The following is a 26,444-nucleotide window of genomic DNA, read 5'->3' as shown; positions in this document are numbered from 1 at the left end:
GAATCCGGAATATTCAGTGTAAAAGACATGTAGCTAGTAAATGAGCCAGGGCTGAGAGCAACAAAGCTAGCACACCTACAGACTACAATGATATAAGTCCATTACATATAATATCACTATTAAACAAATATTTATCACTAAGTAATTATTACTATATCAGGTTTCCTACAATAAAATATTAAGCAGGAACCGCAATGCTTTGGTGTTTTTTTTTTTTTACACAATTACTATCCATGTTTCTTGTGTAACATGCAGCTCTTAGTAAGAAACCAACAGAGCAATGATTCTCGAACAAGGTATACACAGATATAACTCTCTAGGGATGGCTATGATGGTCTAACCAGCTAACATGATAGAGAGAGTTTAATCGAAACCAACAGCAAAATACTTAAAATTATGCCATTTATGCCCTAACTGGGAGATAAACATTTTAGGCTTTTGACACTACACTGTTCTCGTCATCAGGGAACAGTTAGAATAGGAAATTAATAATTTTAATATGCACCTACATAATACAGATCAAATACCTATCATCTTGTAACAAACGCAAAATATGAAAAGAAACTATTACATAAATAGGGATCAATAGATTTGTCAAAGTACAGACATGGGATTTAGAGTATGCTAGTACATTTAGAATAGAAGTGAAGGGACCGGTTTATCATACCAGTCTGTTTTTAAATGTCCTTTTCGTTTGCTATTTAGTAAAGGGAACGTAAATGATATTGAATAAGAAAATTGTTTTGGGTGAAGCTCAAAAAACTATTTACCTTCCTTGCTCTGTTCCAGCATCTACCACGGCCCCTGCCCCTCCTACATAATCTTCCTATCCATGTGGGGGGGCCATAGACACAGTCTGAGTGGGAGGAGTGTAGTGTACTGTGGGTCCAAAAGACCCAGTCGGACCCAAGAGCATTTGACAAACAGTGTGGAATGTAAGCATTTGTTTTTTTGTTATCAAATGTCACCCAAAACTACAATTATAGTTTCAGGTGACGTTATCTTTAAAGTACAGCCAGGGAACTCTTAAAGACAAGATGGTCAGGGTACATGCTGTATGCCTTTGAACAATCTGGCAGCATGTTTTTATAAAGGGCAATCATCCACAGTAGAAACAGTCAGTTTGCTCTTTCACACATACTATTGTGGGTTCCCACACTGTTCAGTATGGCGTTCTGATTGACTGAACCCTCAGAATGCTTGGAAATTACATCAGCCTCTTCAACACAAAGCTGAGTGGTTTTCACTATGGCTACTTGGTCAACTTTGTGCTTTCACTAAATAAATAAATAATGGACACAATAAGACACTAATCCGTGCATAGAATCACATGTTTACATTTCTAATTTAATAGACAACACAATAAAACTTTACACACATAATGCCTGGTACCGCCAAATTTGGAATTATAACCACGTCTGCCGAAACCCAGATCCAAGAGATCTATGCCCGATTCACATCAAGTAATTAATCCAATTCTAAGGTCCACTAAAGCAAATGAAACATGCCCCCAAAGTAACCATGTAAAATGAGTAAGTTTAGTGTACATGTGAGTCTGGTTAGTAAAGGTTAAGCATCCTGTGATCAGAAAAGTTTGTATTGTACAGCCAACACAGCGTTTACTTGTGACCTCAAAACCTCAACACTGTCAAACTAAGAGGGAAGGGGGGGGGATTAAATTATGCGCGGAGTGCCTCTGGAACAGTCACAAAGGCACATCACGTTACCGCAACATCTCCGACTTCTCTTCACTCCCCAATGGGGTGCGAGGAGAAAACCGCAATGTTGTGGTACCGGAAAAGATGCGCAGCCGCTGATAATTGAATTCCCCCCTAAGAATTAAAACTATGATTATCTTTTATTTAAAACCACCGACATATGATGTATTACGGCACATTGAGGGGATCGTGATGCAAACAAATTATGTACAATGACAAGAAGCAAATGTAAAGATGGCCTGACCAGATGAGCTTACAATCTATGAGGTGTGAGGAACACTTGATACATAAAGGTAGTAGAATAATAATTGTAGCGATTGTGGGGAAAGTGTGGGTGGGTGTGTGGCTACTATAAATCGAGGCATTTTCGGCCACCAATCTTATAGCAGCCTTCTATAAAGACTTTTCCACCACCCACTCCTAGGGGTAAAGTTTCTGCACTTTCTACATTCACTTGTTTAGCTTTGGAACTTCTGTTGTGAAATGCAGATTTATTTATCACATTTGAAGGCTCCAGGCACAGAGTTACTAGCACAAACTGGAACAATGCTAGGTGTGTCTACTGGTCAGTAAGCTCTCTCTATCGCTTGTTTCATACAATGATGAACATAGTTTGTTTTTTTAAGTTTAATGTAACAATTGTTTACTACACTTCAGCAGAATATGGCTTTGTTACATTTAAATACATAATAATGATAACCATCATAATGAACCAGGGAATGTGTCTCCTCTACACTCATGTTGTCACCTCCTTTATGGAGAACCTCGTGCTTGTGTGAATTCAGGTCAAGCTCAGCTGTGTGAGATGGACATAGGTCCAGCTTTATGTGAAAACAGACATCCAGCTCTGACAAGTATGTAGAAACCAGCTTACTTTGTCTCGTACTAAAACAAAACATACAGCGTATGCAACAGGTTTTCATTATGTTTGAAGCATGGTTTCATAACCTATGGTACCTGTATTCATTATTGAATAATAAATTAATATATTGCTAAATAATAAACTGATATACATATCATTCAGGTGGGGGGGGGGGGGGGTACTTTTTAAACATTTAGAAGGTAAATAATTTATGTATATTAAATATGTGCCTAAGAGGTAGGAAACAATTCTCTAAAGCAGTACTTCTCAAACTGTGACACTTTTCTTTACTCTAGGACACAACTTGCCTCAATTAGGTAACGCCTTCAGGGGTTTTCCTCTCCAATAAATATACAAATTTGTATTACACTTCCTTCCCTCAAATAGATCCTCTTTCTGTTTTACACCCAAAATATTGTTCGGTTTAGCCTCATTAATGGCTTATTAGATTGCCGACTATAGATGCACATGTTCGTTGGATGATTAAAACAGGTCCCATTAAAATTATAGGACAAGATCTGTAGACCGCCTGCTCTTTTTAAGTGGAAATTTCTGTGTACCCCTCCACGCATAATGTCTCCTCTCCACCACCTTATCTCATTACAAAAGGCTCGCTTCACAAAAAAATGAAATCTCATCTATGCCCTGCTCCAATAAACGTTCCTCATTGGCGTGCCTACTCTATGCTACACTACGCAACTCCTCCCCTTTGTCTGTGCGAACTCCTGCTCAAGGCTATCTTAATAAATCTATGCACCAACTGAGGCACGCAACCAGTCCATAGTTGCTTTTGTTGTTTTGTGCTTCACAATGATCCCCAGTGTCTACATAGTTTCATGGAGGTTGAGCCCTGTCAATAAATATGATTCGTTTTTATGAGGGGATAACTTGGAAGATCTTGGTAGTGCAAGTGAAGTGCTCGATTAAGACTTTGCTAAATCATTGAATACCATTCCATATGGTAAGATGAGAGGACAGAATTGGGTTAATGAGAAAAAAATATGTGCCCGGGTGGAGAACTAGTTGATAGGATAAATGGAAGATATTGAGACTGGGCTACAGTTACTAGTGATTACCTCTGGGATCAGTACGGTGTCCTTTAATTTCAATTAATTACTATGCTAGATGGCCTAGGATCATGTAAGGTGTTTATAGCGGCTGAGGACACTAAGCTATAAAGGGTTATAAGAACAAAGCAGGACAACCATATAGATTTAGACAAAATGAAAAACTGTGCCATGAAAGAGCAGATGAAGTGTAATGTAGAGGTATGCACCTAGGCCGGGATAACATCTATGCTAATCTAATACAACTAGAGAAAATGGTCAAGGGAAGGTCTTAGAATTGCTAGTTGACATAACTGAGAGAAGGAGCAGGCAAGGTGAGAACAATACAAGGTGAATACAATCCTGGGATGCATAAAAAGAGGAATGTATACACATAGTATTGTATAAATCACTAGTTAGATCACATCTTAAGGGACACAGTTGTGGGCACCTCATTATAAGAACAACATGGGGAGAACTCATCAATAAAATAATTATAGTGTGAAGTTTACTTGGAGAAAAGGTTTTTTTTAGGAGGTGTCCAAATTGATATGTATAAACATATTGAAGGTCAAAACAAAGATTCGTTCAACAAACTTGTAATTTCAGGAACCATACAGATGACAAGTTGTCTTCAATTGTCAATGGAAGAAACATGATCAACAGGGAAAGGGAATTCTATTGGGGCAAAATTTAAAAATAGATTGGATGCACTTCTTACGAGACATGATATCTGTAGCCATAATTAGTAGAAGACATTCTGGGAATTTATCTAAATTTACATTTTTTTGGGGGTCTGGAAGGAACTTGTTTTACCCCGTGAGTTGTCAGCGCTCACTCTGAGGGCATTCTTTTGTCTTCCTCTGCATCAACACAATCAGTTATTAAGAAGGGGTGAACTTTATGGACCCGTGTCTTTTTAAAACTTAACTATGTATAAACCATGCACTCAATTGTTTACATAGGAAACCCTCCAGGCTGCGCACCAGAAAGATCAGGGGTCTGATGTGCACCAGTGAAAAACCAAACATTTTTAGCATGAAGTACTGAAATGTTGCGCAAAGGAAGACGATTTCAATATCTGGAAATAAATCGTGAATTGAAGCTTAAAGGATGACGGAGTAAGTCAAGAACAGAAATTTGAGGAATCATTCTGTGATATGTCGTCACTTAAAGTGACTGGAACTTGAGGGCAAGAAAATGGTGAGTGTGAGCGAGTCCCCTAACTTTTACAGAGCTCATCAATTAAGCGGCTCTGGTACTGATCGGCAGTTCACTAGTGGGAAAAAAATGCAAGTCTCAAATACAGTAAGTATTTGCATAATTAATTACTGCAAAGCAAATGAAATACAAGTACACTTCCTCTATAAGACAAGAAAATGTTCCTCTTTTGCGTTGGAATCTGAAATACGTGTGCTAAAAATATTTCTGCAGGGGTATTACTTTTTTAAAATAGAAAAGGCCACAGATTGTTAGGGCTGAAACGACAGCAGTGGTCCCGCCTGCCCAGGATCCAGTCCCAATAAACTCACCCTTTATGTACAATACTTGTTAAAACTGCTTATTATTTATCTGTTATCAGGGTCTGGAGCGGGATGAAACATCCTAACATCTTTTTCCATTAATAGCACATTATGGCCACATAAGTCCCAACCAGTCTCACCCTAAGAGCCAGGACCTGATTAGGACATGATTAGATTCCTTCATACAACAGCTTTCTGTTCTACAGAGGTTGCCTGATTTGTGTTACATATGCAGATATAATATATTTAGTGTATATCAATGTTCTCTCCTGTCAAGGGATGGAATACAGAGTGACCATTAGTATTATGGGAGCACTGCTTCATCATGAACCCCAACTCCATTATATGAGAACTGATGAATAACATAACTTACAGTTCTTTCCCAGCATCATATCTCCACCTAGACTCATACTGAACTTTGGGCTAGAAGGGGTGATCTGTAGCTGTACCTGACATAGTGTCCCTAGTTGGGTGAGCATTGGTCTATGCTGGGGTTGTTACATGTGATTGTATTGTGCTCTATGTTACTTCTGCTGCTATGTTTTGCACTATTTGTGTTAAGTAATATGGTATTAATATTAGAGTTAGCAGGTTCCTGGCTATATGTTTTCACTTTCAGCGCTGTTCGGTTCTCTCCATAGCAGGATATTCAACACAGCCAATTGGATGGCTTAGTGCTGCTGTGTCAGACACCCACTAAAGTACTAGCAGAAGGGGATTAAGTACAAGGGTTATTTAAAGCTAAAAAAAAACCTTTATGTAAGTTTATCAGTAAGTGAATGGAAGCAAACAAAACCTAAGTACCTGGTAATATGAAAAAGCAGAAAATTCAGGCACCAGTAAAATAGGAACTAGTGATCACCCTGCAGATAGTTGTTTAATGAGAAGGCAAAATTGGAATAAAAAGAGAGTACAGCTGTTGTCATAAAGTTGTCAGTAGCTGAGGAAGTGGAGAATTGATCTATGTCCAGTTCATTGTGTTTGTGAGAACATTTTATTGGTGGATTATCTGGCTGCTACCAAATTGACGTCTGTGTGTCTGTGTGTCTGTGTGTCTGTGTGTCAGGGAATTTAGACTGTAAGCCCCATTGGAGCAGGGATTGATGTGAATGAGTGCTGTAGAATTAGTGGCGCTATATAAATAAATGATGATAATGATTAGTGAAAAAGTTGATTTTAAACTTGCAACCGAATTTGTATTAAATATTTGAGAGGAAATAAGGTAGAGGTACTAAGGAATTCAGTTCACTGTACTGGGTCAAGGGGGGGGAATATTTAACCTAGTCCTGAGATAAGGAATTGACAAATAGCCTGAAAAGCAGCATCAGGATAGAAGGAAACTTACTCCACTTTTTTGCCAGAAATTATGAAGACAGAATTGGCAGAAAGTGATGGCCACTATAAGCAGAGTACAGGTGTGGCAATAGGCTATTTATTGTAATAGAGCAGACACTCCATAGGGCACAAAACATGGTTTTGTAGACACAGGATGTATGTGAATGAGGGTGTTAAAATCACAGCTTCTTGTGAAACCAAGATTTCCACACAGTCTAAGGATTTAGTAATCAATATTTATTAATAAATCTAGAAAATAAACATATCACAGAGTACCTGAAATTTATTCACGCGCATCTAGTTACTCTATCCCAGGCGCACGCACGCGCGCACACAGTAACCTAATGTGTCTATGAACCATGGAGTAAAATCCCTGCACATACCATCAGTTGAACCAAAAGCCACAGCCAGTTTGGGAAGCATTGCTAGCCACTGAGATCCTTGTTTAGGAAACACTGAGGTACAGCACAAAATCTGCTTTGTCTGCCGAGCAAGATAGCGGTGATTTGTGAAGGAGCAGAATGTTTTTAAAGATATCAGTTTTTTTCAAATATATCAATTAGGCTTTTATATACATTATATAGAAAGGAGGAATTTCTTGCACTGGTATTAATAAACACTAAAAAATAGGTGGGTACAACACTAAACAACTTTGAGACCCAAATCGTTAGAGCCCAAGCTGTTACTGACATTCAGCATCTGTGCCTAAATAAACCCTACAGCCAAAACATTAACAACATAACCAAAACAAATATAAAAACAAACTGTGATGCAACATAACCAAATAATCCCAGAAATGCAATTTTGTACTTTTTTTTTTTTTACTTTTTAATGATGCATTTCCCAACATTTTTACTCAGGACTGCAATGTAAATGGTTGCAAAATGTACTTTTTCCTCTATAAATGATTGTAAAGCATTGCTCTCTAGAGAAGAAATGTACTTCCCCAACAAGACTGTTATAAATAACTTGCTTTCATTAGAGTAAGGATCTCATAGTTACAGACTGTGCATTCGCCTTCCTCATGTTCTTCAGCATAGAATCTTCACTGGTTCATTTGATAGGCTTGACCAATCAATTATACAGTTTGATTACAGTTTTCAAAATCTAGATTCTCTGCTAACATGGTTAGATATATGAATTTACGCTCGCAATATACATAAATATTCTCAGAGTAGGACAGTTTTTATCCAGCTGAAGAGGACATCTAAAGCTATTTTCATATTAAGGGGCAGGCAGATACTACTTATATCCTTAAAAAGACATATCAAACAACTCAAGGTGAAGTTAAATTGTAAGCCTTGTGACACAACAGCACGTTGAATTCATAAACTTTCATACTTCCTACGTAGATATGTGCGTTTGCTTTCCTACCACCAGATAAATGTGCCAATAACATTGAAAATGGGATGGATGCAGAGAAAGGCTTGCCAGGTTCTACAACTCCTGAATGTCAAAGCAACAACAGCTGGAGAGCCAGAGATTGCCTGATTCTCCTGCACAGAGGAAGAGAAAATGTGAGGTGCAAATCATGCTACTGAATGTGCTCTCTCCTTGTCTATCTACTTACTGGCCTTTGCTGCTTATTGGACGTTGGATCTGGTACATAAATAGTTCGTTCAGGTTTACGTACTGGATAGTTCTTCAAATCGCTTCCAAACTCAGATCCACGGTCTTTCGTTTTTGATTTGATACATCCCATATTTTCTGCAGCAAAACAAGAAAACAGATGGCAGTTAGATGGATTTAAGAGGCCTGCTGCAAATTATTATAGCAGAAAGTACCTCAGCCTAGTATACTTACTAAACACACAATAAAACACAGAATAGCATGAAGCTAAAGAAACGAGTTTAAAAATGACATGATACTATAGTGGGTGCATGTTGTCAGAAAGGAGAATGGTTCAATGTCTGGTTTATCTTCAGAATTTATTATGAGCTGTACACATAATCATTCAGGTACTGTTTCCCAATCCTGGAAAGTCACAGTCTTATCAGTAGCTGATACACAGTGATCACAAGGGGATGACATAAAGGAAAATCTCAGTCACTAATGGGTTCATACAGCTCCTTGTTCCTAATAAATGGCTGTGCGCCCTTCCAGAAGGCTGTATCTGAGTGCATGCAAGTCTTTGTAGTGTCTAGAGGGGGAATAGGCTTCACCGGGTCCCATAACCCGTGGGTAGGGCCTTGGCGATGCCGCTCTACCCTACCAGCCCCCCCTGTGCTCTCTCTCATGTATCCGCAGTAGAGAGGCTCTTTTGGGAGCAGAGCAGGGAGCCTGGAAGGCCTCTTCTGAGCATGCACTATCCGGCACATGCGCCTGGAATCTGATAATGTTCTGTTAGGGAGAGTCAAATTGACCTTCCAAAGTATTGAGTATCTGGTTCTTGCATTTAATGTTTTTAAACAGACTTTCTATGGCTTGTTTTTTTTATACATTTATATATGTAATTTTGGATATCTATATGTAGCAGCGTGTCTCTAGTATGGTCCCAGGTATGGGATCTATTATCTGAAATGATCGTGACTTAAGATCTCTCATATAAGGGGCTAGTTTTCTATAATTTAGAGCACCATGCCCAAAATCTACTAAAAACAATTATTATTGTTTTTAAACCATGTCTTCTCCCAACCTGTCCCTTGCATTCTCCTCTCTTATCAAGCTGTTTAGCAGAGCTCCTCACAGTAACTATAGGGAAAAGACTTGGAGATTGATGCAGAGATGGACACAAAAAGGGAGTAATGTACTTTAAAAAAGGAGCATATGTCCGCCTATGATCAGAACTGAACGCATCTTGAGATGCACGCGCCTCCGCATCTGCTCCTAGTTTCATCAGCGTGTATTTGCACCTGCACTGTACATTCGCCTCCTAACAGGTCTATAGGCGAGTTTCTGCAGGTCTGCATGAGCCGCATTTACTTGCCCTGCGTTTGCACACCCCTTCCCTTTCTTTGTCCCACCTCTCCAGACACAGGAGGGCATAAATGCCAGACTCACGAGAGTCTGCATAGGAGCCTATGTTAGATCTTTCTGGTCATACGCATAGCGATTTCATACAAAATACGCTGCGCAGACTGGTGTACGTCCCACTGTACACCAGCCCATTGGTGATCAAATCTGTGTAAATGACAAAATAACCAAAAATGCAGCAATAATTTTTTCCTATTTTTGCATTTCAGAACTTTCTGGATAAAGGGTTTTCAGAGGACAGATATCATATCTGTGATTTTTTAATCCAACACAAATTTCAGGCTGATTAGACTCGCAGAGAGTAATGCGTTATCGTAAGAGAAATCTTCCCATGAGCCATTGCTGCCATTTACTGATGGTCATCAGCAGAGATAAACGGTTACAAGTAGAATCTTAGCATCTATAGGACAAAAGGAGTCTGGAGTCAGATCCGATACTACTGGTGTGGTGCATACTATGTATTGCATACTTTTTGGACCATAATATACGAAGGGTAATTTTTGATCATTCTTTGGCCTGTTTAAATGTGATCTTAAAAATCCCATTGCCATCATTAACAAGCGATGGGGCATTTTATCCTCAGTCCTTCCCCTAACCAGAGCTGAAACGCCTCTTTTTATTTATAGGTGTGGTAGCATCCAACCAGAAATACAATAACAGAGATTTTAGAGATTAAAAACATTCAGGTACAATTGCTTCACAAACTAAACTAAACCCAAATTGTGAATTTTCATACATAATGCATTATTCACTGTTATGCAGATTTTTTGACAAAGCTTTTTTAACCTCCTCTAAATATAACACTAACTGTTTATTAAACACATAATGTGTCATTTACACCACACGCTTATTTCATGCTATTTTACATGTATAACCCCTTTTCATCTACTATATATAACTACTTACTTGCTTGAAGAATACTGGAAGATTTACAGTAAATACTTACATTAATATGTTAAAAGGCCATAAAATACATCTCTTCTGTGTTCCACGTTCTTACCAACAATATGCTAAGATTTTTGAAAAGTATTTCATGAATCCCTCCACACCCTTTGCTTTTACCATTTTGTGTACATGCAAATATTTCATAAGAAAATATTTTCAATTCCCTTTTTTTGTTTAGCTGGGCTGATAAGGTTGACAGCACTGAAACAGGAAGTTTTGCTTTCTACATGAACAAATTAAACTTAAAGTACAATTCCACTTTAGAAAATGTTTTCTTAAAAAATGAATTACCAGTCCCCTTATCAGACTAGTGGCAGTCCCTCCCTTGCAGAGACTCCACCCCTTTCTAATTGTCCTTTAGAGCTGTAAGACTGGGTACACACTACAGGTTTTTCACCCAACTATCGTTACTATCACACGATAAACGACCTTTAAGTCTGATATCACATTAGTGTGTACGCTCCACAACCATGTTTTAACGTTTCAAAGAACATCGTATCGATTAATTTGATCTTATAAACGGACTAAGAATCTCTATAAACAATGGAACGATGTTGGACAAATTCTGAAGTGTGTCTGCACTCATGACCAGCAGTGTAGGCAGATCTCTACAGAGTTTACAGAGTCACGATCGTATAAGCCGATGGTTATGATAGATGAAGAGCACAGATCTGAAGGTAAATCTTGTAAGACGTGTAAAGTGTGTACACATGAATCGGCATTCTGATTGGGACCTTCAGTTGGTGGTAAGTTGGTAATATCGAACAATATTGCATCGGGAGATATTTTCTGTGGCGTGTACCTGGTCCAATCATTACATTAACCAGCATTTACATAAGGATGCCATAAAATGTATGATTGTTCAGTTCATCTGGCACTGGATGGAACAGAATAACACCTTAAACACAAATGGAATGGGACTGGAATGCAGGGAGAATGGAGGATGGCACATAGATATATCCTGGTTTTTTTTTTCATCAGGGGTGGAACAGTACATTGGTGGGCACCATAGCCAGATTTAGGCAGGGGCCCGGCGATTGAGTTCTTGCCCCCAGGTCCCCATCCCCCCCCCCCCTCTGGTTTGAAAAGAGCAATAAAGACTGGACCTTCTGAGCACAAGTCTTCTGGAGCGTAGTCCAAAAAGGAGAGCGGGGGGGGGGGGGGGGAGGGAGGGGGGGAAGCAACCCTTCATTGCCATGCCCCCTTCAGATCTTCTGGGCCCCTTCTGGGCCCCACGTAGGTCCATTCTGCACCTCGCTATTAGGTCATTCTATTATTGCGGATGGAAGATAAATCTTTATCTCTCTGCTGATGTCACTTGTGTGGAGAACAAGTGACTAGACAGCTGTAGAGTATAGTAGAGTGCGCCCTGGCAATGGTGCAGCCTTTCATTCTGCCATTTCTGATGTAGCACAGGTTCCAAATGTCTCCCTTGCTTTCCTTGTATTTGACTCAACCAGTGTCAGAAGGTGGTGCAAGCTCCTACCCCCTGCCACGTGGCACATCTTAGTGTCCTCCTTCTGTCTATACCGCATTAGGCTCTATATCGCGGGTTCTAGCGCGTCGCCGTATACTCGCAGTATAAACGGGGATCACTGTAGTTTAGAAGTTGCCATGTAGCATACCATAAATCATAAGAACCATTGCATAATACACTTAACATAAATAATATTTTCTACAAAATGGCATGAAACCCATACACGGGATTCTGTTGTCATAACAGTATCTATACAGCTTTGCGACAAAGAACTACCAAGCATTTTTTAAATATCTCACATTCTGTCCAGCTCTTGTTAAACATTCCCATGATAAATTGCCAGACAATAGTTACCTATAGATAATGTAATTGTGCAGCGTGAGAAGTAGACACTGGAAATGATCTGAGTAACCTGAACTAAAACTGAGACGGGGAACATTCCAAGCTGGATAAATAGACTGAGCAGTGTCTACAATCACGGAGCACTTTCATTTATAAAAGCCTATTATAAGCTAAATTCACAATGACTGGATGACATACACAGTGATATCCATTTACATACGATCCTATTACATTTCCAAATTTTCCAGTATATTTTTTTCAAGTTTGAAATCCCTCACACAATCATGTGCAAACAAAAAAATATATCATCTATGCCTCTATATTGTATTAGGGTTTTAGGCTGGAGGGCCTATGCTGATCACAGGTGTCATTTAAGACCTATAAATCTAGTGGAACCAGTTCTAGGACAGGTATTGTACATGAAACCAGAGGCAGAAGAGGAAATCCTGCTTAATTAACTAAATCGGCAGAAGAGATTCTGTAATAACTGACATTAAGGTTAGATGCTTTACTAGAACATGATAAATCAAATGTGAAAAAAGCAGGGAGAACTATACAAAAATATGCTGAAATTAACCATATCAGCACACTATAAGCATGATCACTACATTCTGACAGAAACTATTGTAGTGTGTATATGTATTAAACAAGCAGGGACGCTTAAGAGTCATCTGGACAAGAGCGCTGAATATTTGTAGTGCGTGTGTCTTAGCATTACTGATCTAAGAAAATAGACATTTGTATTTGTGATAATGGGGGTACTCTTCCTTACACCTCAGTAATGTCTCTGGTGTCTAGTGAATTGAGAACCTGCACTCCCATGAATACCAAATAAGAGCACTAAATGGCTGCCTCATAAGGCAGCAGCATAATCTACCAAATAGTGACTCAATTTCATAACACAGACCCGCACTCTGCTGTAGCAAATCGGACTGTTGTATGAGATGCAGGGGCAAACGCAGGATTTGTAGATGGGGGGGGGGGGTTTCCACGCCACACCACCAGCGGGCGTGACCAGCATGCATGGGGGCATGGCTATAATATTAGAGACAGTGCCTGGCTGTTCTCCAACTCTTCCTATCCCCATAATATACATGGGCAATGCGTGCACTACTGTTAGTACCTTTTCAAGCAGAGCCGTGTGAAGCGGGGGCAGGGTCCAGCCACCTCAATTATACAGTGCCCCAGGCTTGAAAGGGGTTTCCAGGCACTAGGAAACCCCCCTCGGTTTGCCTAAGAGATGAGCGCTTTCTCCTCACTATACAAGAGCAAGCAGTACTTAAGGACTGACAAAATATGAAGGGGTCATGTTTACTAAAAGTAATTTGCAAATCATTCTTGTTGGCAAGGAATTAGTGGACTTATGCTGTGAGAGTGGCCTAGAACTGACGCTTTAGATCATTCCATGTAAATTTAGCTTTGGTAGCAGTAAAAAAAACAAAACACAACATTCACTAGCTGCAATAAAAGCTCACTGCTCGTTCTCACACACCAAGTGATGCTACAATATTCATATCTGTAAATGAGGCAAAGTCAATATTTTGTGAATCCAAGGAAATACTTACAAGCTGTTGAGGACGATATCCTCTGACACAGTTATTTTTGAACATGACAAGAGCTGTATATCCAGGAAACAAATACATCCTTTATAGGACATGAAATATTCCATACTGAAAGCGTGATATAAACCTAATAGAGGATGGAGGCTGTACTCAATGTGATTATAATGCACAATGTGCATTAGAATAAGTGACAACACAACAGTGTCTTGGATTTTGTCTGATTTGTAATTGACTCCATCTCTGTGATCCAGGTTACATTTATACATCTACTTAATATATGCTTGAATCAGGATACAACCAATATCAGGATACAACCAATCAGCTACTAGCTCAATGTTAGTTGATAATGGCCTATAACCACCCAAACTAGTCATCAATTATGTAATCTATAATTACAAAACAATACATATTAAATCTTCTATATTTGTATTCCATTGAGCTTCTATCTGCAGTTACTTGTAATTGAAGTTTGGATTCAGCTGAATACCTGCAATGGACATTAATTTACTTTAGAACACAGGCGCTTGCATTATACATCCTGTAAATAAAATGTTCACAGACTGCAACGCCCAGCATCATTCTCTCCCTCTTCTGGAGCCCATACACTGGCAGTACTGTGTATACAGTAGAGATCAGTGCATGCACATAGTGTCTGAGCGGTGACATGCTATGTCTTAAATATAGAAATGATTGCAGCAAAATTAAAGGAAGAATATTCCATATCCACCAAGTTTGTCCTTTTAGCAGCACAAAGAATAAAAGAGATATAAGATGATACACAGAAAGAGAATGAATACTGTGCAGTTGTCCAAATAATGAAAAGCAGGTAGACTTCCAGGGGAAACATTCTATGGTCTATTCTATAAACTGAAAAAAGGACAGTTTCTAAAAAAACAGGAAGACTAGTCAGCTATGTAGTAATTGTCTCTTCACTTCCTAGCGACTGAGCGTCAGTCACTGCGGAGAACGGCACTACTCTGGGTCCCCTCCAGTGAACTTACCGGTGTCCCTTACAAGTCCTCCCACTGACAGAAGGCAATGCCAGCGACTTCCTTGGTGCACAGTAATATAGGCACCTGCTCCACGTAAGTTAGCTTCCCCTCCTGTATGTCATGTATGCAGGCCCGGCGCTCCCATTAGGCAAGGTTAGGCACTTGCCTAGGGCGCCGGGCTCTGGAGGGCGCCACAGATTAAACATTTCTTTAAAACTGTGCGGCGACCGCTGACCATACCTTTCACGGCCGCCGCACAGCTTCACATACATCCACAGGGAGGGGGGGATGGACTATTGCTCACCACCACCGCCGCCTCTCTGCTCCGTCTTCTCCCCTTCACTCACTGACTGACTGTCGGCCGTGACATCATCATCACAGCCCGACAGTGTCAGTGAGTGGAGGGGAGCAGACGGAGCAGAGAGGAGGCAAGTTAGAAACAGGTAAGAAAAGACGCACATTTTCAAAATCGGCACCCCCACCCTGCACACTTACACACGATTTTGTAAGTGTGCAGGGTGGGGGCGCTGATTTTGAAAATGTGCCGGGCAGGGGGCGCCGATTTTGTAAATGTGCCTAGGGCGCCACGGACCCTAGTACCGGCCCTGCATGTATGTAATGACATTGTATTCAAATACATATACTTTAATATGGAGTTGGTCCCCCTTTTGCAGTGATAACAGCTCCCACAAGATGTTGGAGTGTCCTAGACCACTCAGAGCCTTAATCCAGCTTAAAAAGTCCCCTTCTCTGAAACTACTTTATTAATACAATACACCTAGAAGCATGCACTTGTATGTGTACTGCCCTATGCAGCTGCGACCCTAGATGACAAATTACCTAGAGTCACAGCTGTATAAGCGGTGTATGCAGGGAGGCCACAGTTAGTACATAATAGATTAGTTATAGGGAAGGGGAGGAGTGTGGATCTATTCATCCTAATCCCCATCTTTTGACCTGGAGCAATTCACGGTGTCAAAGAATGTTGATTAATACGGGTTTTATTATAACTTTATTCAAGTTCCTAATTTCTCATTTATAAGATTGCTTATCAATAACATAGTTAATTTTTAAACAAGTAGCAATCTATTAGTGCAGTGGATCACAAACTTTCTCAGATCAAGGCACCCCTGTGGTCTCCATAAATTTTCAAGACACCTCTAAACCTAAATAATTACCAGGTAGTCCCCTGCCTTGCTCATCACCGGCCCTGGACGCAGCACCCCAGAGAGCTGGGTTACACAGTTTGGGAACAACTGTATTAGTGAAAAGCTAAACAATGGGTTGCAGAGGTGAATCACAGATATAATCTGAGTACTGTCAAAAAAAAAAGAAGTCCCCTTGACAACATAGATATCCAACATTATAATGGATTTAGGAAATAGTGAATTAACTAAACCAGATTGTGAAACTAATCCATATCATAAAGACCAATGTTACTTATTTGCTTCTGCTACAGATTTGTATTGAATGAATTTTACCAATTAGTTTTTTTTAACATTCTCAAAAATTAACTTAGGACAGGAGGTTAGCACATAAAATATTTTGACTTCTTAGGCTTGATCTCAATTTAAAAACACATATATGTATGGCCTACATATATGGGACTCTCACTGTTTAGAGTTAGGACCCCAAAAGCGCCGTGGAGTGGCTGGTGGCTTAACATACATTAGCAAATGTGTGCAACTGAGACTTTTGCATTTATATGTACAAGTAGAATTGGCAGCTCCTTTGCTGGCTATAGCAGTGTGCTGGGGGATTTTTCTCTCTGTTTGTTCCTTTCAGGATAACCCCACCCTATCAAGCACCTGCTATGAGCCTGTATATTGATTGAGCAACTTCCACTTCTGTATTGATCTATTCCATCTCTGCTTTGACTTTGATCTCGCAAACTACAGATATTAGGTAAAAACTTGGATGCTAAATTAAAATCAAGATTGGAAATAGTTCATTCTATGTGTGTGTCCTGTTCAACATGTAGTGAATGGATCTCAGACGGAGATGGACGACACAACAATTCTCCATTCTACGTACACATAGGCATTGAAAAACACCCTTGCCCCGGTGTCAGAGAGCCTTTATTAGGCTGTACTTATGATGAATGAAACATGTTTGATCGCTTCATTTTAATGCCCTGTGCCTTTGTTTTCAAACTCATTCGGCAGAACTCGCCCACAGAACACGGGAGCATTAAAACCACTTGAGCAATAAAAATAAGTAGACTGTGGATTAGACTTTGAGTCTGTATTAGAAAGTGAGTGTCTTGTATATGATCAAAGTGATTTTGTATATAAATTATAGGCATACAGTTATGTGAAAAAGAAACAGCACCCTCTTTCAAATTTGCGTTTTTACATAACAGTATACAATGAACAGTTGTCTAGTCCTCACCTAGTCCTAAAATTTGATATATCTAATCTCATTTGACAAATAACACATAACTGATTTTATTTATTCATTAAAAAAACAAAACAAAAGGAAGCCAGGAGTGTACAGTGACTACACCCTCAATCCTTTCATAGCAATAAAAAGGTCATTTAAGACATGGGCTACTAATCAATTACTTTATTATTTGATCTCCAGGAAAAGATATCACCTCTATACAAAAGCAGACCCTTTGGCAGTCTGGGCTGTGCTAACACCATGCAGAGGAGAAAGAAACATCTGCAATGATCTCAGAGAAACAATTGTTGCTGCTCATCGGTCTGGAAAGGGTTATAAAGCTATTTCCACATAAACTGAAGTCCATCATTCTAAAGTGAGAAAGATTACTTACAAACAGAGAACACTGAAGACAGCTGCCAATATACCAAAGAGTGGGCATCTCAGCGAACTAAGCCAACCATCCGAACATAAGATGCCCCAAAAATTGCAAAGAATATATACACTACATTCAGGTATCTGCATGTCAGCATGGTAACTGTTACAGTTCATAAATGTGTACCATCACAGACAAGTATGGCATTCATGGAAGGGTAGCCAGGAGAAAGCACAAATTAGATCTGAATGAAACAAGAATTCTGGAAGAATGTCCTTTTGATAGACCAGATAAAAGTGGAACGAATGGTCGAATACCAACAGTTGAACACTTTGTTAAATGGTTGATGGTTTGGATCATGCAAGACAATGCATATATACAGCTGAATGGCTAAAAAAATACAAAATAAAGGTTTTGGAATGGCCATTCTAAAATCCAAACCCCACTGAGCTGCAGTTTTGAGACACTTAATAGCTATCCCACCATAGACCAAGTTAAACAAATCAGAAAAGTGCCCCTATGCTATGTGTTTCTGGGACCAACTCTGTCAATAGACATGGACCACTATGCCTGTTAGCGAGCGACTGTTGAAGGGGGTGGTCCTCAAAATGTATCTTATAGGAATACTTTTCTGATTCTTTTAACCTGGTCTATGATGGGACAGTCGTCAAGCTTCCATGGACTGTATGAACTGTGCTGTAACTGAAAATACTACTTTTGTTTACTGTATTAAAAAATGCTTGAACTATTTGAGCCTTGTTACCTTGTATGCGCTCTCCGCTACTGATCTAACCATCTGTGCACACCAACATGGCGGTGGATCTGGCAGGATATTCCCTGAACAGAAGGACAGCTGGGCAATGATGGCATTGTGAGACTCCTGCTTGGATCATGTACACTCACCACTGCATTGTGACCATAACATATTCCTATAACACCAAGCATCAGTGCAAGTGTATGAAAAGCTCACATACAACATAAAGAGAGCATTCATTTCTCTCTCTCTCTTTCTCATGTAACACTGAATCATTTTCAAGGAAATGATACAGTTCCAGTAAGTTAAAAAAGGAGAATTTCAGCCTGCCTTTCAACACCATGGACTTTACAGTTACTCACGTGACCGCTCTCCTTTATTCACAGAACATGTGCAAAATGGAGCAATGCATGTACCTACAGTACTGACACTCTAAGGGCTAGATTTACTAAGCTGCGGGTTTGAAAAAGTGGGGATGTTGCCTATAGCAACCAATCAGATTCTAGCTGTCATTTTATAGAAGGTACTAAATAAATGAAAGCTAGAATCTGATTGGTTGCTATAGGCAACATCCCCACTTTTCAAACCCGCAGCTTAGTAAATCTAGCCCTAAGACACATGAGCATGTATATTACACACACACTGATGTTTGATTGACTTTCAATGTTTATAACATAGGAGTATAAAGAACATTAATCCATTCCACAAAGTGTACCTGTTTTCTCATGGCCTTATACAAAAATGATGGTTATATAGTTACCAACATTTTAAGTGTCCAGAAACACTTTGCTACAGCCGTGCATGTAAGTACTTCACGTGCAGTAACGTCTCAATGGACACTGAAGCACTACCAGCCTATCATGTCATGTTTCCTCAATTTGGTTATAACTAAAATGTGTGCATTTAACTACACCTATAGGGAAAAAAGCAACTTATAAAGACCAGAAAATAAGAATGATAAAAAAAGATGATAGGATTTGCATCTAAGAAGCAAAAAAGATCAATAAGACAGGAACAGAAATGGGAGATGGGAGACAAACAAAATAAAAGTGATTTGATGGATGAGTAAGGATGACAGTGTCGTCCAGGGGGGTGGGGGGCTACCAGTTGCCCAAAAACCACCCTATACTCAAATTACTACATTCCTGTGGGTTAGAAGGAAGAAATACCTTTCTAAGAACCTGTATGAAAGAATGTAACACTTTGTCTGCAGTCGAAGAAACATTTTGCGGTGGTCTGCATATGTTTTAATGAACTTCAATAAAACATACAACATGATTTTTCTTACTTTGACACTTATTGTATTGCTCTTATGTTTTGGCACTAATGTTTCTGTCTAAGGAAAATAAAAAGTAAAAGTAAATTTATTTGTGATATTCTGCAGCTGTAACTATACCCCTAATTGAATAATTGTTATTTAAATTGGTTGTGATGAGGGATTAGCATTAACTTTGTTGTATATACTTACAAGGTATTGCATTATATTAAATTTGCTCAGATAGACAATATTGATTTATTTAAAGGAGGTTAAATTTAATGTGTTTTTTTAATTTACAGTTTACTTTATGCCTCATTCTTTTTATATGTAACATATGCTATTACATTTGTATTCATTGTACTTTTCTAATTTTTTTAAAGTATTTTTTGGGTTTATTATTACAGAGCAAACTAAAACTTCTGACTGTTTAACTTCTAAGCTCTCAAAACTAAAAAAAAATGTACCAATGTTATGTACAGAATGTGTGGGGTTTGCTTAATAGGAAAAGGTGATACATATGCTGTACAAAGTTTTTGGTGCATTTGCCTAGGGCTGGAAAACCTGTTCATCCATTTCAACCCCCTTTGTATCTGGGAGGGTGATCTCATTGGCTACAGAACTAACTGTAGCCAGTGAGATCATGGAATGTTGACAGTAGCACAGATTGTGGACTGTAGACATGTGATGAGTAGGTACGCACTAATGCAATTATCATATATATCACAGATAAATCACCGTTTGGTCAGATATTACATTAGTGTGTATGTTCCCACGAACATGTTTTATTGTACCAAAGCACATTGCATCGTTTGATTTGGATTTCCAAACCTTCTAAAAATCACAATCAAAAATTAAATGATATTGGGCAAATGTGGAATTGTGTACACACTCATGACCAGCAGTGTAGGTAGATATCTGTAGAGTGTAGAGAGTCATGGTGGTAAATTTATCAAGCGCCGAGTTTCCGTCAGGTTTGAAAAGTGGAGGTGTTGCCTATAGCATCAGTTACTAGCTATCACTTTGTAAACTGCACTAAAAAAAAAAATGACAACTAGAATCTGATTGGTTGCCTTAGGCAACATATCCACTTTTCAAAACTGCCAGAAATTCGCAGCTTGAGATATTTACCCCATGATCTTTTCAGCAGATGGTTATGAGAAATGCAGATCTCAGATCTGACAATAGAGTAAAAGTGTGTAAACGTGAATCTGCCTGATCACCCAGACTTTCCGTCGCTGTTAAAATCGTTATAGAAATTGCATCTGAAGTAACATTGTCCAGGGGCAAACGCAGTATTTGTAGAGGGGGGTTTCCACACCATGCTGCCAGTGGGCGTGACCAGCATGCAAGGGGGCGTGGCTATAATTTTAGACCGTGCTTGGCTGCTCTCCAACTCTTCCTATCCCTGTAATATACATGAGCAATGCTGCGTGCACTACTGTTAGGTGCACGCAGCTCTCCCTTTTCAAGCAGAGCTTTGTGAAGTGGGAGTAGGGTACAGCCACCTCAATTATACAGTGCCCTATGCTTGGAGGGGGGGTTTCTAGGCTCTAGGCACTAGGACCCCCCCCCCTCTGTTTGCCTATGTTACCATTAATCTGTACACAACTTTAGTCAGGACAGGGCTGTATGTAATAATATCAAGATGTTGTGGGGGACTTTAGTCAGGTGGACCACAAATAGTAGAAAGAAGAGATTAGTGATGTGAGGCTCCTGTTAAAATTATGTGGGAAGACTGCGCTGTCAAACGCACCTCTATATAAAATAAAGTTCATATAACTGATTTGTTTCATTACTTTCCATCTCCTCCATATTTTGTGACATATAATGCTGATCATTACATTTTTAAGCCTGTCCCAAACATGAACATATTTTTATGCAGTCTTTAGGCATAAATTAGAGAAGTACTTTTACTGTCTCAATGAAAATTTACTAGAAGCGAATGATGTCATATGTCTTGTACATTTCACAACACTTTAGCTTGGGAAAGCTGAAAGACAAAGTTGCAGCGTTCAGCAAGTAGGAAACCATCAGGGTGGCATAACAATGTGATTTAGTATACCTTCACAATATGCAAACCTGTGACGTCCGGTAAAAGTACTCCTCTCCTGAAGTGCTCTACAAGTGACCTTAAATTAGATCTTTAAGAAAACAAGATTTCTACTTTGTGCAATAATACTTCCGTGATTTGTGTTTGTTAAAATCAACTACAAGAGAAGGAATTAAACAATTAAAAATTACATTACAAATATACAGCAACATACACCGACAACATTAAAACCACTGACAAGTGAAGTGACTAACATTCATTATTTCGTTACAAGGGCAACTGTTATTTACAATATCAACATTGTCTACCTGCGAAGAGATGGCACCAGGATGCACTATGGGAAGAAGGCACTGTGGTGTTCTGGGCAATGTTCTGCTGGGAAACCTTGGGTCCTGGCATTCATGTGGATATTACTTTCACACACCACCTACCTAAACATTGTTGCAGACCAAGTACACCCCTTCATGACAGTATTTTCTGATGGATGTGTCCTCTTTCTGTAGTATAATGCGCCCTGCCACACTGCACAGATTGTTCAGGAATAGTTTGAAGAACATGACAAAGAGTACAAGGTGTTGACTTGGCTTCCAAATTCCCCAGATCACCTAGCAACTTACAGGACTTAAAGGATCTGCTGCTAACGTCTTGGTGCCAGATACCACAGAGCACTTTCAGAGGTCTTGTAGAGTCCATGCCTCGATGGGTCAGACCTGTTTTGGCGGCACGAGCGAACCTACACAATATTAGGCAGGTGGTTTTAATGTTGTAGCTGATCAGTGTATGTATTTGTTTCTACAATTTGAGTTTGCTGTCTTAAGCTGGGTACACACTACACGGTTTTCATCCAATAATCGGCTCAATCAGCCGACATACGACCGCTCGTTCAAAAGTCGGGTCAGTTTATGTGCAGTGATACGATGGTCGAAAGTCTGCCCAAATGGACGATTGTCACCTCAATTGGTTGGTCGTACCGTTTAATATTTTCGTTCCAATCTCGTTTCCGTTGTGTAGTGTGTATAAACTTCCGACCGATCCACAACAGTGAGTATGAAATTACAGTCATTGCTTACGACAACATGGCTGTAACAAGTCGCTAAAGGGACATCCGCTCTTCCCTTTATTGTCCTAAATAAGGCTAGTGTGTATGCAGTCCATGGACCGAGCCATCAGACCATCGATCGCATGTAAAAATCGATCGGAATAAAAAGTTGGTGGAAAATTCTGTAATGTGTACTTAGCTTTAGTAAATGTAGTTTAACTTTTACAACCAGCCCGTGGTTGTAAAGTGGTATATACACTGGATGGTTACAAAAGTCAAACTGCATTTAATATTTAATTATACAGCAAACTGAAATTGTACAGCATTAGTTATGAATTAGCAACTAGTGTCTGTTGTCTGTTAATAATTAATAAAGGACGTCTATGAAACTGTAGTGAATGTATCCGTGTTAAGGGCATGTGGAATCCTACAACTCGGGACAGGACAGTACATTCTTCACAAAGATTTCAGTTACTCTGGAATGGAGGGGCAGAGATACGGAAAAACTCAAAGACACCGATGACGAACGAAGACATTGTAAATTCCAGTATATAGTAAGCAATATGTAACCTTATCAGACCACCATCTAAACAATTCTGAAACGTCACCACATATAGACAATGTTATCTTAACGTGTTTACTTTACATAAGTCAGCATTTTAATAATACAACATATTATACACACCAGTTTAATCTTGCACATTGATTTGTTTTTTTTATTTTATTTATTTTTTTAACCATTATATATCTTTTAGGCAAATGCGACACGTACTTTTCTGTTCCCCATTTCTATATGTGCTTACTTTACATAAGTTACATTTCTGGTTTTGTTTTCCTCTTTACAGCTCTGTTTCAGTGGATTGTATTTGAATTTATAACAAGTGCATATTCCTAACTAGTTATCTAAAGAGACAAACATCAGTTATAGAATCTCCCTATAAACGGACCATGGAGTTAAGAAGACTACAGAAATACAATCAGAGTAGAGAAGGGTAAGAGGAGTATAGACTACTACTGTGACCTTCTCCTATCTGGCATTCCAGTCACCCGTCTGTATCCGCTTCGCATCCATCACACCACTCTGCAATCCCTACACAGGCTACACATATATCCCAGAATCTAACACAAATTACTCAGCCTCAACTACAAAGCCCTCACCAACACTAACTCCTCTTCATACATCTCAAAACTACCCCACTTCCACCTATACCACTCATAGTACAGCCTCACTACTGTCCCTATGTCCACTATGTGCCACCTCCTCTTGTCTCAGCAGTGCCCATCTCTCCCACTAGATTGTAAGCTCTCTTATGAGCAGTGTTCTCCCTAACAAATCAACAGCAATCATAATAATGAGTAAGAGAAAAAATTCAGGGTTAGTATTGATCCTGGACAGTAACAACCGAGATGAAATATTATATAATTTTTATATATATATATATATATATATATATATATATATATATATATATATATATATATATATATATATATATATATATATATATATATATACATATACATACACACACACACACACAAGTTAACCCGTGCATGATACTCATGCATTCTAGTCAAATCAAGCTACTTAAGGTGTTAAAAAGGTTCTTGTCATGCATTTGGGCCATAGTCCAGGCCTCCTCAGGGGAAGAGCGTTACTTCCCGACGTAAGCGCCCTTTTTTAACGTGGTTTTGTCCACATGTCACCACCTCATCATTTTTCTCCATCACCTCATCCTTCATCTTTATCGCCACATCTATCCAGATGTCTTTCCAGACACAGGGATCTCTCTCAGCGGTCCTGAGTATCACACTCCTCTCGCTCTGTCACCCCCGGCAACCACTCCCCACTGTCACCCCCGGCAACCACCAACCACTCCCAACTGTCACCCCCGGCAACCACCAACCACTCCCAACTGTCACCCCCGGCAACCACCAACCACTCCCAACTGTCACTTCTCCTTCAAGAAATATATATATATTTTTTTAAATCTTTATAAACACTTTTAACAATTAACAAATTAAAAACATCTTAGTATACCAAATTTCAGCCCTTTCTGACCCTAGTCTCTCTCTCTGTCTGTGTGTGTTAGGGAATTTAGACTGTAAGCTCCAATGGGGCAGGGACTGATGTGAGTGAGTTCTCTGTACAGCGCTGCGGAATCAGTGGTGCTATATAAATGGTGATGATGATGAGATTATATATATATATATATATATATATATATATATATATATATATATATATATATACACACACACATATATATATATATATATATACACACACATATATATATATATATACACACACACATATATATATATATATACACACACACATATATATATATATATATATATATACACACACATATATATATATATATATATATATATATATATATTACGCACACACACACACACTATATACTGTATTCTTTCTAGGAGAATGCTTGGCAGATTTTAATTTCCTACAAACAAATTAAATTTGCATTTCACTAAGTGGATGTAAATAATAAAAGGACCTATTGGTCTTCACAATTAAAAATAAGTAAATTAAATCATCTTAAAAATGAAGGAAGAGATCCCCTGGATGTTTTAATTCAGTAATGATTTCCAGGGTGATCTCGGTAGTCGAGCCTGACTAACTGAATCTGTCATTGCAAAAGCTGTATACCAAAGTCACTGGCATATTGGGCGGCCCCTCCATATATAATACAGGTGTCCCCTCCTTTCAGCAACCTAATAAGGATGAAAAGGTGGTGGGAAATCTGGCAATCCTGGAGGGATACATATATTATATAATTAGCACTTTGTAACATTGTGGATGAATTGGAGGTACACTTTACTATTTAGTTTAACAATTAAATTAGTCCCATTTTCACATACACTTTTCCCTACAGTGGAAATTATTAAAGAAACTTTTATAATGGATAAGGATACGTACTTGGCATGAATACTGACATTCAAGAGCCCATACGTGTCTAAATCTTGTGCACTGGCCGGCACGTGAACTACCTTTGTTTATTCTATTAAGTAGTACTGCCCAGGACAAATATTGTGCTTTCCACCTACTTGCTATACAAAATCTCACTCTTGTACATATTGCTTATAACAAGCTATTGCCTTATTTATTTTGACCCCTTAAGGCAAACCTGTCACCTGGTCCTCTAGCATTACTTTTTGCTTTACTACATAGTGCAGTTTACACTTTTCACCCAGGAGAGCACGTTATTCAGTTTTGGAAGCAGTGTCGGACTGCCAAAAAAAAGGAGTGCTCGCTTTTAGACTGTGTCCCTTTCATGGCAAAACTCTACTGCTGTGTTCAAATTGGCATGGGTGAATATGGTAACAATACATATCAGCAAGCTGTATCCTATATAAAAAAAATGTTGTGAAAAAAATGTGCGGTCCTCTGACCATCAAACGGCCCACATATTACACTTAGGGGGTATTCAATTGACGGCGTGATCGCCGAAAATCGAGCGCTCGAAAAATATTACCATTAATACGGTAATCTGCGCGTAAAAACCGTTAATACGGTAATTTACTCGCTGGATTTCAGGTCGCAGCTCAGGAAGCTGCGAGCTGTAATTCAGCGAGTAATTACCGTATTAACGGTAATATTTTTCGAGCGCTCGATTTTCGTCGATCACGCCGTCAATTGAATACCCCCCTTAATTTTAAAAATTTAAAAAACAGCCCCAGCGCATGCATCACTCATCCCAAATGTCCCCACATGCCCCTACTTGCTCCAAAGTTCCACCACATGCCGCAAAATGCTCCCACAAGTACTCAAACCAGCAC

General features: G+C 39.1%; 1 protein-coding gene across 3 annotated transcripts in view; it reads right to left on the bottom strand.

Moving 5' to 3' along the window:
• Positions 1–26,444, bottom strand: part of LYN (LYN proto-oncogene, Src family tyrosine kinase) — a 50,841-nt gene that overhangs the window by 17,185 nt on the left and 7,212 nt on the right. Inside the window, exons 1-2 of one of the 3 annotated variants that reach the window (XM_075213535.1) lie at positions 10,404–10,505; positions 8,055–8,191 (exon numbers count right to left, since the gene is read on the bottom strand). In XM_075213535.1, coding sequence (XP_075069636.1) covers positions 8,055–8,186 — 132 coding nt within the window. In that variant the 5' untranslated portion in view covers positions 8,187–8,191; positions 10,404–10,505. Of the gene's footprint in view, positions 1–8,054; positions 8,192–10,403; positions 10,506–26,444 lie in introns of those variants that run through there. The other 2 variants (XM_075213537.1, XM_075213534.1) reach the window with 2 other exon arrangements.

The sequence above is a fragment of the Mixophyes fleayi genome, chromosome 5 (assembly GCF_038048845.1).
Source record: "Mixophyes fleayi isolate aMixFle1 chromosome 5, aMixFle1.hap1, whole genome shotgun sequence".
NCBI lineage: Eukaryota > Metazoa > Chordata > Amphibia > Anura > Limnodynastidae > Mixophyes > Mixophyes fleayi.
Note: the sequence above shows the minus strand (reverse complement) of the source record. Positions and strands in the feature narration are given on the sequence as shown.